Genomic DNA, 14,448 nt, shown 5'->3' with positions numbered 1-14,448 from the left:
AGATGTGAATTTTTTTAAACTTATATATATATATATATGTATATATTGCAACGTTGCAATGTTAAAACACTTTTACAAAAACTATGATTTGCGACGCCTAGCGGTAGACTGAAGAAAGTTTCCATAGATGTTTCTGTAGTACGCGTCCGCCTTACGATGCGTCTACGGTTCTGCTCACGTGGAAAGTCAACGAGGAAAATTTGTGACGTGCTTAACCCACATCCACACCGATGTAAGGTATCCGTGAACACACGAATGTGTGCGTTCTTGTGATTCCCTTTATCTGGTTTTCCGTCAAAAAAGTCTGCACGAAACTGGCAAACGAATTCATAATTTTTTCCTTATGCGTGCAATATTATCCTGACGGTTGATCTTTAGTGTTCGTATAATGCGTAAACTTTCTTATGGAGAGAAATACGAAAGACTATAGCTAGGTGAGTGAACGTCGAAAGGTCCATGAACGCAATGGGACCCCTTTGAGTTTCACCAGCTGGTACACTGTCTCTTTTCGAGACACACGCAAATTTAATTATTACATGATCACTTTTTGCAATCAAACAGCACGATTACTGGAATGTATCAACTAAATTTTTCCAATAAGCAGAAAAATAACCCAGAAAATCCAAACCAGCCAAAGGAATATTATTCTGCAGGACATTCAGAAGGACATATACAACAAATACCTTCAGGTTATAACATTAGCAGTGTTCAAAATATCGGTACTCCAGATAATATACTTATGCCAACTGCAGATTATACAAAATCCATGGAGAGTTTTCAATCTGTTGATGGTCAGTCTATTGCTACTCATGAACATGCTGTGTCAAGTATGTATCAAACAAATGCCAACAAAGTTACTGATAATGCATCACAAAATATGTATGATCAATGGTATAACAATAATGCTATACCACCACCAATTGAAAATTCATGGTTCTCAAAAGATAATATACGTGGAACAAAACAGTGGCCTGAACAAAGTGTCGAAAATTACGAAAATATTCAACAGCCTTCCGAGTTTGTCAATTTAGAAGTTGTTATTCCTGCACTAGAAGAACGTGATATTTATGGATCTCGTGATTCTATAAATAGAGAAACATTAGATAATGATCCTAAAGCTGTTGCAAATGTTCAAAAAGAACCAATTAATGTACGTGAATATAGACAAGAAGTAAATAATGTTGAAGTTCCTTCTATACAACAGCATACGCAAAGTCATCGATCTATGCAACAGGAACAAGTATGTTTGTATATATATTACAACATTTTTTTATATTAATTATATAACGATCAATCAACGTATATACTAATCATTTTTATTGTAATTATAAATTTTGTTTTTAGGCTCTAAATAATTATGAATTTGCATCGAATGATAGAAACACATTTTTAGAAACAGGAGAATTAACAGATTCTCATCCTGATCATGAATTATCTCCACCAAATCAGGATGATGAAAACGATGAAGTACCTAATGATATTCCTTTTCTACGTGAAGTTCCTGGTCAATCTAGTTCTATTGATCTTAGAAATGATAGAAATGATCCTGCAGGGCAAGAACAATATATACAATCCGTTCAGCGACTTTCTGATCCAAGAAGAAATGATCCTTCTGGACAGGAACAAGGGCTTCAAATCAGAAATATATCTGATAGATCGGAACGTCGAGATGTTCCGCCTGGGCAGGAAAGAAGTATATCTTCTCTTTCTCGAAGTGAATCAGATACATTAGAACGTCAAAATGATCCTTCTGGCAGAGAACGTTCTTTGGTTCCACAACAATCTAGAAATGATCCATCGGGAGAAGAGAGATACCAAGTACAATCTCAAATAATGCTTGAATCAAGTGAAATACGTGAAATACCTGGAAGAGGCAACGAACCTGAAGAAGTTACTCAACAATCAGATGGAGGACTTAGACAAATTCCAGGAGGTGCATCTCCTAACGAAACCATTCAATCTTCAGATGATAGATCTACAGGACGAGTAGTTACAGGTTCTCAAGAGTTTCCTTTGTCCATTCGTAAGGATATATAAATAATTTTTACAACCAATTATATTTTGAATAGTTAATTGTCAAAGTTCTTACATTTTTTAAATTAATATCTTAGCCTCTATTTCGGATCAAACCAGTGATTCAAGAAATAAACGAGAGGAAGCGGTTGGAGCATCTGAAGGAGGTAATCAAAGTGTTCAAGTACCGTCAGTACGTAAAGATTCCTACGAAAACGAAGATGATGAAGGATCTGGAAACAGTAGAGAAGATAGTAGAGAAAGACATAGAGATGCCAGTCCTGAGCGCAGACGTCATAATTATGATTATGACAGAAAAAATACATAGTGAGTTATGTTAATATATAAATTAAATATTTATGATATTAAAGTATACCAGATTATTAGTAAAAAAATCAATTTACTGTAGTTACGATCGTGAACGTGAGTATGATGAAGATTATTATTACGAACGTCGACGTGGAGTAGACAATGAAAGACCGTACAATGATTTCGAACGTAGAGATCTTTCTTATAGAGATGACGATCGCAAACATCATAGTCGTGATGATTTGGATCGTCATCCGAGGGATGAAATTGAACGAAGAAACAGAGTTAAAGATGATCCAGATGATAGAGATGGGCGAAGAAGGCAAGATGATCGTAGGAGAGGTAGAGGCGATGATCCAGGTAGAAGGGAAAGAGAAACTAGAGATTATGATTTGAGGTATACTAGAGACAGAGAATACGTCGGTCGTGATAGAAGAAGGGACGACAGACGACCTAGAAGATACGATGATTATGATATTAGAGACCCATATAGAAGGGAATATTATGAAGATCCTTATAGTAGAAGGTATTTTGAAATATATATACCAAACAAAAGCATACATGCATTTCTTATTATTACATTTAAAGAATTAAAAAATTCATATTATAAATAAAAATATTTTCATAAATAGTTCCAGACCTTCAAGCAGATCTTCTTATAATGACAGAGACAGGGAATATTACATGCGTTCTAGAGATCCTTACTATGCTTACAATGGTAAGTTCTATCAAAATTAAAAAGAAAATATGTTTATAAGAAAAATAAATATATATTTAATTTTTTTAGGATATGGCGGATATGACTATAATGCACATTATGGTAACAATTATTACGCATATCTCGAAAATTTACGTCGTACCAATCCTGCTGCTTATGCAGAATGGTATCATAAATATTATACTAGCCAGCATCCACAGCAACACATATCTAGAGGTGTTAGTAATTATCCAGAGGATAGAGCTAGTGTACATTCAGGACGCAGTTCTTGCGAGGAACGGTAAGCATTATCGATTAATCCATTAAATCTAATGAATGTATAATAACTAAATGCATAAACAAAAATTCTAAATCTTAATATAAAAGTCTCGATCTTGTAATATATCAGATTTTTTACAAATCCAAGTGCATGCTTCCATTCACCAAACAAAGCTCTATACGTTTCATATTTTGGTTATCCTGAATGGGGGAAGAGTTTTCCACAGAGAAGAACTTCTAGTCACAATTTGAATAGGTGAGACCGAGAGACTTATTTCTCTCGGTTTAGTATTAATATTTGTCGAAATGTATAGAATGTACTATTAGATATTTAAAATATATTGTAGTCTGTAATGATAACAGTTAGAAACCTTTATCAATATAAATATCATGTTACACAAACATATCTAAAAATTTAATTTTAGTAGATGATATTTTGTGAGAAGATATCTTTCATTTCAGCTTAGTATACTTGTTCTTTGACAAATGATATTTATATGCTGTAGCTTTGAAATTAATGCTTTCAATAGGTTTTATATTTTTTATGATATGAAGTATATACATTGTGTACACTGCAGTTTATCTATTTTATGTGTATCTTTTTTTTTTTTTTTAAATAATGAAAAATATTATGAAAGATATAACAACACATTAGGTATTATTTCTAGAACCACTGGAGATAAACGAACCTTAGCTCATATGTCACAGTTTGAAGACTCAACAACAACATCTGCACGACTAACACCAACAAAATATTCCACTTGCCATGTATATGGTAAAGTTTCTATATTATTTTTGTAATTCAGATATTATATCAATACTTATCAATAGTTTAGGTATATGATGTATTTCATTATTTCTATTAACAGCATATCTGTTTCTCAGGATCTTTTTCTATTGGATCACTTATACATGTTCAGCCAAGTTATCCAGCTGATGGTGAGAGGGCTAAAGTGGACATTTTACGATTAGATAATCTATTCTTGCATGATCCTGTTGCACGTGACTTACGTGCTTATCCGGGACCTCTAATTAAGCAAGTGTAATTATTAAAAACATTACAATTTAAGCATGTATATCTTTAGTTTCTTTAATATTTTTTCTTTCGATGAAATCTTGTATGAATTATAATTTTAAATAACTACATTATTGAAAAGAAAGAAAAAAATTATTTTTAAGTATTTAATTATTGTTTGAAATACATATAAAACAATAATTTAATGAATTATGACATTTATTTTATAGAGGAGTCACGCACAAAAAAACGATAATTAAATACTGCGAAAATAAAATTAAAAAAGCAACAGCCAATGATGATATGATCGATCGTTCTTCTTATATACTTTTGTATGAATTGATGATTATGCTAATCCAACAAAATGGCGTAAGTAATTTTTATGAGAAGAATGATTATTTGACAAAAATTTTATTTAATTATAATCAATTTTCAGAACGTTGTTGGCGTTGATATAGCAGCACTTTTACTTAGAAATAAAGATGCTTATCCTTATGATGTAAATAAGCAAAAGCTTCAAGATACAGGAAGAAGAGAGTCTGTGATGTCACAGCGATCTGGAATAAGTGTAAATGGAAACAATCAGGATATTCCAGTAACTGCTGAAAAAGTTGAAAGTACCAAACAACAAAAAACTGTAGAACAAATGACGGATGAATTTAGGAATACACTTCTTTATGGATTAGTTCAAGAAGCATTAGGTACATATCCATGTATATAATCATTTATATACATTCTGTTAACATAAATTTAGTTACTGATATAAATCTGCACCATAATATTCTGCAGAATATGCTATGACTGAAGGACTATGGGGACATGCACTATTTTTAGCTAGCAAATTGGATAAGCGTACCTATGCTTCAGTAATGACACGATTTGCAAATAGTCTATTACCCTCTGATCCATTACAGACATTATATCAATTGCATTCTGGTCGTATACCAGCCATTGTAACAGTAAGGATTTACTGTTTTTAATATAATTAAATTATATATGTAAGATAATACATTGATATTGATCTCTATTTGGCAGTGTGTATCAGATCCACGATGGGATGACTGGAGACCTCACTTAGCTATGATTATTTCAAATACATCTACTAATCCTGAAATTAATCGGCGATCAATAACAACACTTGGAGATACACTTTTTGCGAGAGGAGATATCTACGCGGCTCATTTTTGTTACATTTTGGCACAAGTTGATTTCAGTGCATATGGAATAAATACAGCAAAACTTGTTCTTATCGGTTCTAATCATCACAAACCGTATTCTGAGTTTATGACAACAGAAGCTGTTATGCTAACAGAAATTTATGAATATGCTCGTAATCTTAGTGAGCCTGGTTTTACTTCGGTAGACCTTCAAACTTTTAAATTTGACTTGGCAGTAAAAATGGTTGATTATGGTCTGATAGAAAAAGCCTTACTTTATATAGAACAGATTGCAGTAAATATTTTTAATGAACCTTCAAAATATAAAAAATCCTTTATTATGGCAGTTTACGTTTTGGGTGATAAAATCAAATATCATGATCCTGTTTGCAAAGATTCTACTGAAGATACTACTAATCTTACTTGGTTGAATAACTTAGCGGAAATTGTGAATAAATATCAGGTAATATCTTATATTATTTTAATTGACAAAATTTTAGTATTAATGAAAATATTTGGAAATAATAATTTTCTATGATATAGATTGGAGAAATTGTTGAAGGTGATGCATATGAATCACAAGTAAACGCAGATGGACAAAGTACTATACAAAGTCAGGACACCCATGATATTAAGTTACAATCACATCAACAACAAATACAACAACAATGGGTTACTAAACAATCTGAATACAGAGATGGACCAACATCTATGGTAGATGTTACAGCCCCAGATATGCAGTCAGATTGGGAACCATTATCATTGCCGTCAAATATACAACAAGATACATATAATCAATCTGCACAATATATGCATAATAATGAAAGTAATCAATATCAACAACCTCAGCAACAAGATTACTGGAACCAACAACCAACACATTATCAAAACAATTTTGGTAGAAACGGTGGTACATCTCCTAGTTGGCAACAACAATCTACTCAATATACAGATGATCAGCCTGACATTGATAATTCTCAACAACAGGAAAAATGGAACTATGAGGTAAACTGAATATTTCTTAATAATATTTTATAAAAAATATATATAAATGCATTTTTAATATAATCATTTGCCACACATGTAATATTGTTATATCACACAACTATAACTCATTCTATTTCTATCTGTGTTTGTCTATTTTGGGAAGCTTTTATTTCCTGATTTTAAATATTAATGCTAAACTAAGATAAATTAGGATTATAATATCATATCTCTTTCTTAATGCTTGCATATGGACAGGCGGAAAGAGAAGAAAAAACATCTACTCCTGAAGTAAGTAATTATACGCTTACTCTGGGTAATAATCTCAATTCTGAATGGCCATTGGATGGCAAGAATAATAGCACCTTACGTCGCCGTAAAGTACTGACTACATTAGATTCCTGCGCCTCTTCTGAAACATCTGATTTAGATAGTATATCACAGTATAACTCTACAATGCTTTCACGTTTTCATACTCTTGCAAATTCTGAAGTTAATGTCGAAAAATCTAAAAAATTTATTAAGTATCCTAAAGTATCTACTACATATCCAAAACTTTTACATGATAATAAAACTCATCTAAAAGATATACAAAAATCAAAGAAAATTAATCCTAAATATGTCAAGCCACCTTCTTCACAACCTCCTGTTTTCTTGAAATGTAAAGTAAAAAAAAAGACTATAGTTGATACAAATGAAGAAGCATCAAATCAAAAAATTAAAACGAATTTACAAAAAACAGATTTAGATATTCAGTTTGATATGGCACAGTTTCATCCTTTCAATGATCCATCTGATTCATTATCAGAAAGCAAAAACATAAACAACAACAACAACAATAATAATAATAATGGTCAGACATTAAAACAGTATTGCACTTTTGAAGAGAAAAAAGTTGTAAGAGTGGCACCTCACATTAGAAGAAAAGATGTAATTTGTGATACAGTAGATGCATGGTCATATTCTGATAGTAAAGATCTATCTCTATACAAACCACTGATATTTAGAGGAACTTATCCAATAGATGTACCAATTTCATCTGAAAATAAATATTATTCATTAACAGATACAAATTTTGTTCGGGAACATATTTCTACAAATTATGATATTGATGTTCCTACTTATTGTGAATAGCTTATGTAATACCAACATAATATTTAGTGTACTTCTTATAAACACTTTCATGCCACTTCTATATAATAAAACAAAATAGCGTTATTAATTATACTGCGCAGTGTCATTGCTATTATAAGTTTTTATATAAGAATGTCTCCATTATTTAGTACCATCTTATGTGTGAATAATTTGTACAAAAAATATTTCAAAATATTTTGTTAGAAGTTGCATTATACTATAGTTTATGTATTCGTTATCACACAATATGTGTGTGTATATATAATATATTTTATATATAAACACACAAATATGTTATTATGGTAAGCAGAAAATAAAAATTATTGTGTTATGTGATACCACTGTGTTTTTAAGCATTATATTTGCCTTTATTCTTTATTAAAAAATGATATATTTATGTTTCTATATATTGTTATTATGTTATTAGTCTAAGTAATAAAAATAATTTATTTTCGATTGATAAACACATATCAAATATAAGAAACAATATTTTCTTGTTATTCATCATATAAATAACAAATTTCAATACTTATTCAAATAATTACTTAGACATTAATTTATACATAATGAATTTTAAAGAACAAATTTGCGATTATGACTTATGTATTTCATTTCAGCCAACGCAACCAACAATTTCTATGACACCTTCTACGGGTAAACAATATGATCCATTAGAAGAGTTAGATGCCTTAGAAACGCCAAGACAAACTGCTAAATCTACAACAGAAAATAAGAAGACATCTGAAAAAAATACTGAAAAGAAACCACCTAATGGAGGTAGTTCATGGTTTGGAGGTCTTTTCAGCAAATTGGCTCCAAAACCACGTAATCAAATGATACTACCAGATGACAGTAATCCTACGGTAACGTATCTACGATATATTCTCTCTATTTTTCTTTTTTTTTTATAATAGAAAAATTACGATAGACAATTTTATGTTTTATGTAACAAAGGGCTTAGGCGGATTTTTGTGGTAATTGATCATCAGTTAAATGGAAGATAAGCAGGCCAGTATGATTTGGCTTTGATAAAGTGATTGATTAATTACTAACTTTGTCATTGTTTATTTATCAGTAGAGATTGCATTGTTAATGTGTGGAATATTGCAAGATTTAAACTACATAAGCCCTATGTATTATTAAGTAATAAAAGTTATATACTACAGCATGTTCCACCTGAATAAATAACATATATACAATTAATGTAAATACTTTTCATTTACAGATTGTTTGGGATCCTGTTGCAAAAAAATGGATGAATAAAGATGAAGATGCAGATATTAGTTCAGCAGCATTGCCTCCACCACCAAAAGCAACTGACATGAGTTTCAAACCATCATCAACTGAACAAGTTACTGCACCTCAACGTCCTATACATAGTAAACAATCTAAAGAAACAATGAACATAAATGGTTCTAAATTACACGCTAATTACAATATGTTCAAATTACAAAAAGGAAGAAATATGCGTGCCAATTATATAGATGTAATGAATCCAAATGGTGGAAAAAGCAGTACAGCTTCACCAAATGTACCAACACCTGCAACATCTCCATTCGTACCTATGGCTGTATCATCTCCTCAATTATTCATTCCTGCACCAGGTAAAAAAGAAAAGTAATACATAATAATATACGACAGTTAGAAGAAGTAATGAGTTGAATGATACAAATATATTTTATTATTTTATATTGCAGTAAATGATCCAAGTGCACCTGTCGATTTTTTAACACCAGCTCCAGCACCAAGTATACCTGCTGCACAACCTAATGAAAATGTAACTCAAGGAGTAAGTTAGATATATAATATTTTCATTTTTAGATATAATTTCTACAAGTTATTTTAATAGTTATAACACATATACAACAATAACAGTACAGTTTCATACAAATTTTTCATCTTGAACAATTTCTATCTGAAACACGACATACACAATACTTTTCCTTGCCCTTGCGTTGTGGCTGCAGTATGCTGGTATGCAGCTTAGTTTTTTCTTTAAACATCTTCTCGGAACTGTAATGTTAAGACACTTAAACATCCTTTTCTTTCCCTTTTCTTTAGAAATTATTTCGTCTAAATAAGCTAAAATGAGTTCTAAATTTCCCTTAGACCTGTATATTTGTATTTATGCATAAACGGAGCAATAATGATTATAAATAAAGAATGAAAAGTAGTAATTTGTATCAGAATCATATACTTCTTTGATTGGAATTTAATGTAAGTTTTATATACCTTTTGAAAATTAGAATAAAAGAAATCATTATAGCTCTGTATAAATGTGTCAATCTCTTTTAAATTAACCTTTCCTTTTGATCGTCCAATTACAAAGCAAATAATTTTATTACTTCTGTTGATTTCAAAGTAAATAAGACACATGCAGTAACATGGAGAAGGTTGAATTCTAACAAAAGAGTAACAAAGTATTCAGCAGTGTCTTGTTAAAGTTATTGTTTGTTGATTAGAAAAACATATGATCGAAAGACGATCAATTGTTTCAATAATTATATCCTAGGACAACAATATTCGATCAGACTTTCAACTTTTCCAATAGAATATTTTCTTGTATGTATATGTGTTTAATCTATCTTTCTTTTTGTTTCCTTTTGCAAGCAGTCGGGGAGGCAGAATGATGTAGCCAAATAATAATTGTTGCTGATAGTAAGAATATCCATTTTATTAATTTTGAGTTATTTCATACCTAACACGCATGTCTTGCTACAATTGCTTGATGTTTGTTTATAATATTGGGTGCTTTTTCATAATTTATTTTCTTTGTATACTTAAGATTTTAAATTCTTGACAGAGCTGTAATATAAATAAGTATGTTTATTTTCTATTTCCTATTGTTATGTTAGCTTATTTAGTGTACATTTTTGCCTGTTTTTTTTTTTACTTATATTAGATATTAATGGATCAAATTTATATTTTATTTTACTATTAATTTTCTTTGCACGTATCCAAATAAATGTAAATATTTGACATAAAGCATATTGCAATGATAAGAATAAAATAATTATTGTACAAATATTTTATAATTAGTGCATGTGTACCTTTCAATAGTAAGTATTTTATATTCCACAATGTAATGAATTGATAAATATTATGCAAAATTGTTATAAACATTTTTTTTTTGCTATAATCTTATTAGAACCAATCTATTGAAGGGTTTTTAACCAAAACATTTAGAAAAAGATTATATGACATATTTTCTAAAATAGTAATAATGTGCATAATATAAAGTAAATATATATGATACTTAATATTATGACAAGTATTAGTTAGTGAGACAACATTATTATGTTGTATATGGCATATAGCTCTCTCGATGGAGCTCAACCAGCTCATTATCGCGAGAGGTGCAGAGCTACACAATGAGGGATCCGCGTCTTCTCCAAAGGAATAAGGTAATATAATACACTAACTTTACACAATTATGAAAGTTTGTCTATATAAAAATTTTTCAAATAATTATAATTATATGTAAACTAAATGTTAATATATAAAATTTAATACAAATCCTTTTAAACGTTTTGTACCAAATGTAATTCTTTAATATTATAACACAAATAAGCTACAGCAATAGAGATTCGTCTTCTTTACTTATTATAAAGTTATGTAGATATATCATTTTTATTTCATAAAATAATCTATGAAGCTTTGGGAAAGCTTGGTGAAGGATGTATGATTGGTTTTGGTCTTGCAATGTATGTTTATGCGTTAAGCAATATATAATTTTAATTTTATTGCTTTGTATTACTATTTTGCACATATATTATCTTGTATAGGTAATCTTTTAAATCAATTAGAAAAATCGTTATTTTTCATATTTTTGTATTATGTTGTAAATGAACCCAAAAGTGGAACTAATGCGCATTAATACGTTCGGCGCGAAAGCATTTTCAAATTATCTAACATACATTTATTTTCATAGTTTTTATAATAATAAATATACTCAAGAGCAGAAGTAATCTCTTAGATTATATGAATCTTTTCCTTTTTGTATTAATATAAATAAATCACTCTATAAAAGAAGAAAAATATTCATGATTCATCAGTATTTAATACGATAAGGCTAACACAATTTTGTATGTATTATACACAATAAACATGACACCGAACGTATTAAAAATAATAGACAATTTATTTGATTTAATGTAACTATATAAATTTTCATTCTTAAAGGTTTACTTTTAAATGTCTGATATAAATTATATTCAAAATATGGTTATTTTTAAGGACCAATGAGCAAACCTGGTAATATCAAGGATCGTGTAATGAAGAATGTGCAACATACTGGATATCCTCCATGATAAGTTCGATTACGTATTCTTATCGGAATAATTGTTAATTAAACGAATTTCTTGTGTCTCATACAAATTGGATTAATTATCTAAAGTGTATATTATTAATGTCTGGATAGCAAAAACTTTGTCTACATAGATTTTTAACTTAGATTTCGAATCGATCCATTTTTATTAGCAAAATAATCAGGAATTACGAAATTCGTAAATGTTCGGATTTTATTATAGATAGAAAATTTAGTAAAAGATTCAGAATTATTATAAGTGTAGTTAATAAAATAAAAAACTAGCAATTATTTTTTACTTAAGAATTGAGACATTCTGACAACTAGTGAACAATACAGTATCTTATTAATTATATAAGATTTAATTAAGGGAATAATTATTCTGTTGTAAAAGATCTTTTTGTAATATTCCCTTGTAGAAAATTATTTGACACTGCAATGAAAGCATACATACTTTGCATTTTCTAATTCGTAACACATTGGTTTAATCCCTAAATATTTCAAATATATTAAAAAAAAATCTATTTTTCTGTCAGATAATATCTCTATCTTTAAAATGAATGAATTAGTCTTTAAATTACCATGGTACTTTTGTCATCTTATTAATATCTATGCTATCTACATTTATTTCTGAAATTAAAAGAAATAAACATTGTGCAAACTATAAATAAAATATTCTTTGGAATGTACGATTACAAAGGACTGATTTGTTTATGAAAAATTATTCAAATTATAAATAAGAAGCAAAAGATATTTTGTTGCGATTATTTATAATTTATATAAAAAATAAGTAATTTGTCCTTTGTAAAATTATGTTCTACATATATATATATATATTTCAAATAATAAATAGTAGAAATGCTACAGAGTTTATATCTTAGTAATTATAAAAGTCTATTAAAAATGGCCTTGGTATGTGCTATAATTCGAAGTCTGATTTTATATGCTGGCAAAACTAAAAGAATGAAAAGGGTAAATTGAAGAATGTTAACATACAGAAATGTTATGAATTCTGTCTTTAAATGTGTAAGAACGAACAAGTATTGTTATTAATAGATAAATTATTAAGATATTGATACACCAATGTAATGTAACTGCCATCCTATAAGATTGTAAAGAAGAGGAAAAAAGCATAGTGTAATGTAGTGTTATTGGTGGAATAATGTTGTAGTTCAAAAAATTTCTTGATACTTTTAATAAAATCTTAAATATCCTACAGGTTGTGAAATGAGGAAAGTAAAAAAATGAATTGTGGTGCTTTTTTATGCATATTCGTTAATTTTTAAATTAAGTGAATTATACATTGTGTTTTTATTTGCAACATTGCTGTTCTTATTTGATTGTAAGATTTTCTCACAATTTTAATATCATGATTACTAGTAATAACAAACGTATGTGAACTCTACATTACATTTGCATACATTTCTAAATAAACTTGCATTATGATCAAAGAAAAAGATTAATATGTACAAATATAGTGTAAATTTTGAATTGATAAAGTGTATGCATAACTTACTATGAATACAAAATTACTTTAAGACTATTTTATTAATTAATGCTGGATGTTCATATTTAATGAAAATGTATAGTACTTTTGGATCACTGTTCAAAACTTTTTTTCTTGTAGTGTATAGTGATGTGATTACAACAAAATGTTTTAACTTCACTCTTTTACGGATCTCATTCTTTTTCAAGAAGATATTAATGATATCTCTGTACTATATCTACCACCTGCTATTGTGCTAACAGTTTTTGTCTTTTAGTTGCTATATAAATTCCTGTACACATTTTTATCCTTGTGACATAGTAATAAATTGAGGTACTTGCTACATTTACAAGCTACAAGAGAATGGTTGCAATAGAATATGTGAAATGCTGTGTACTTGTATATATATGGTATTTAAGATTTGTAAATACTTAAGATATAAGTTGCTTGGAGAAAGATTGGAAGTCAATTTAACTGTTAATATTTAACAGCAGATTTAATATACAATTTTCCTTGTATTTTAAAACTGTAAACATTTTTGTTTGTGCAAATCTTGCATACCATTTATAAAAAAGTACACTGCATATCTAATTTTTGAACTACACATTCAATGATATAATAAAATAGAGTGTCAAGGTTGAATTGCATTAAAATGATTGTTAATTACACTTTAAATTTAGCACCAACAGCTTAATATTATTAATACTATGTTCTTAATACATAAATACAAATAAATTTATTTTAGTGCAATATCTACCTGAAATCTCTAACAGTGATACATTATCATGGAGAGAAATGCAAAGATTTTAAGATTAATGTTATAGTTACATGGAAATATTAAGTTGAGCTGGTATGTTATATATGTATAGGATGGTTGAAAATTGACATGAATGGCTTGGTTTAATATGCTAAGTATATATACATAATTTAGAATTCAAAGTTGTATGTTTATGGGAAATATGGATAATACTAAATGTATAATGTATATTGATGATATAACAACGGATGTCATATTGCTATTGCTATAATAATAAACTATAACGAAAGGAAAATTATATGATGAACCGT

At 29.0% G+C, this 14,448-nt stretch overlaps 1 protein-coding gene across 14 annotated transcripts; it reads left to right on the top strand.

Annotated features, from left to right (window-relative positions):
- Positions 1-139: 139 nt before the first annotated feature.
- On the top strand, positions 140-14,432 carry LOC122629675 (protein transport protein Sec16B). 14 transcript variants are annotated; one of them, XR_006327326.1, is made up of 20 exons: positions 142-1,240; positions 1,345-2,023; positions 2,112-2,340; positions 2,423-2,848; positions 2,955-3,040; positions 3,110-3,320; positions 3,967-4,073; positions 4,184-4,340; positions 4,544-4,682; positions 4,750-5,014; positions 5,103-5,272; positions 5,349-5,933; positions 6,014-6,475; positions 6,713-6,745; positions 8,206-8,451; positions 8,814-9,192; positions 9,286-9,377; positions 10,202-10,246; positions 10,906-10,992; positions 11,825-14,432. XR_006327326.1 is itself a non-coding variant. In XM_043813377.1 (19 exons), the coding sequence occupies exons 1-19, from the start codon at positions 575-577 to the stop codon at positions 11,831-11,833; spliced, it is 5,028 nt and encodes a 1,675-aa protein (XP_043669312.1). In that variant the 5' UTR covers positions 142-574; the 3' UTR covers positions 11,834-14,432. The 14 variants fall into 14 exon arrangements, 12 of the variants coding, with proteins under 12 accessions (XP_043669309.1, XP_043669311.1, XP_043669308.1 ...); XR_006327325.1 differs by having other exon boundaries at positions 10,199-10,246; XM_043813377.1 differs by lacking the exon at positions 10,202-10,246.
- The last annotated feature ends 16 nt before the right edge of the window (positions 14,433-14,448 follow it).

The sequence above is a fragment of the Vespula pensylvanica genome, chromosome 5 (genome assembly GCF_014466175.1).
Source record: "Vespula pensylvanica isolate Volc-1 chromosome 5, ASM1446617v1, whole genome shotgun sequence".
Lineage (NCBI taxonomy): Eukaryota > Metazoa > Arthropoda > Insecta > Hymenoptera > Vespidae > Vespula > Vespula pensylvanica.
This window is presented reverse-complemented; position numbering and strand designations above follow the sequence as displayed.

Excerpts from the sequence above, each read along its gene's own strand:
- LOC122629675 (XM_043813374.1), top strand. The coding sequence starts at position 575 with ATGTATCAACTAAATTTTTCCAATAAGCAGAAAAATAACCCAGAAAAT. Across the intron at positions 2,024-2,111 it reads AGAGTTTCCTTTGTCCATTC|CCTCTATTTCGGATCAAACC; the intron begins GTAAGGATATAT and ends TTAATATCTTAG. Across the intron at positions 4,341-4,543 it reads GGACCTCTAATTAAGCAAGT|AGGAGTCACGCACAAAAAAA; the intron begins GTAATTATTAAA and ends TTTATTTTATAG.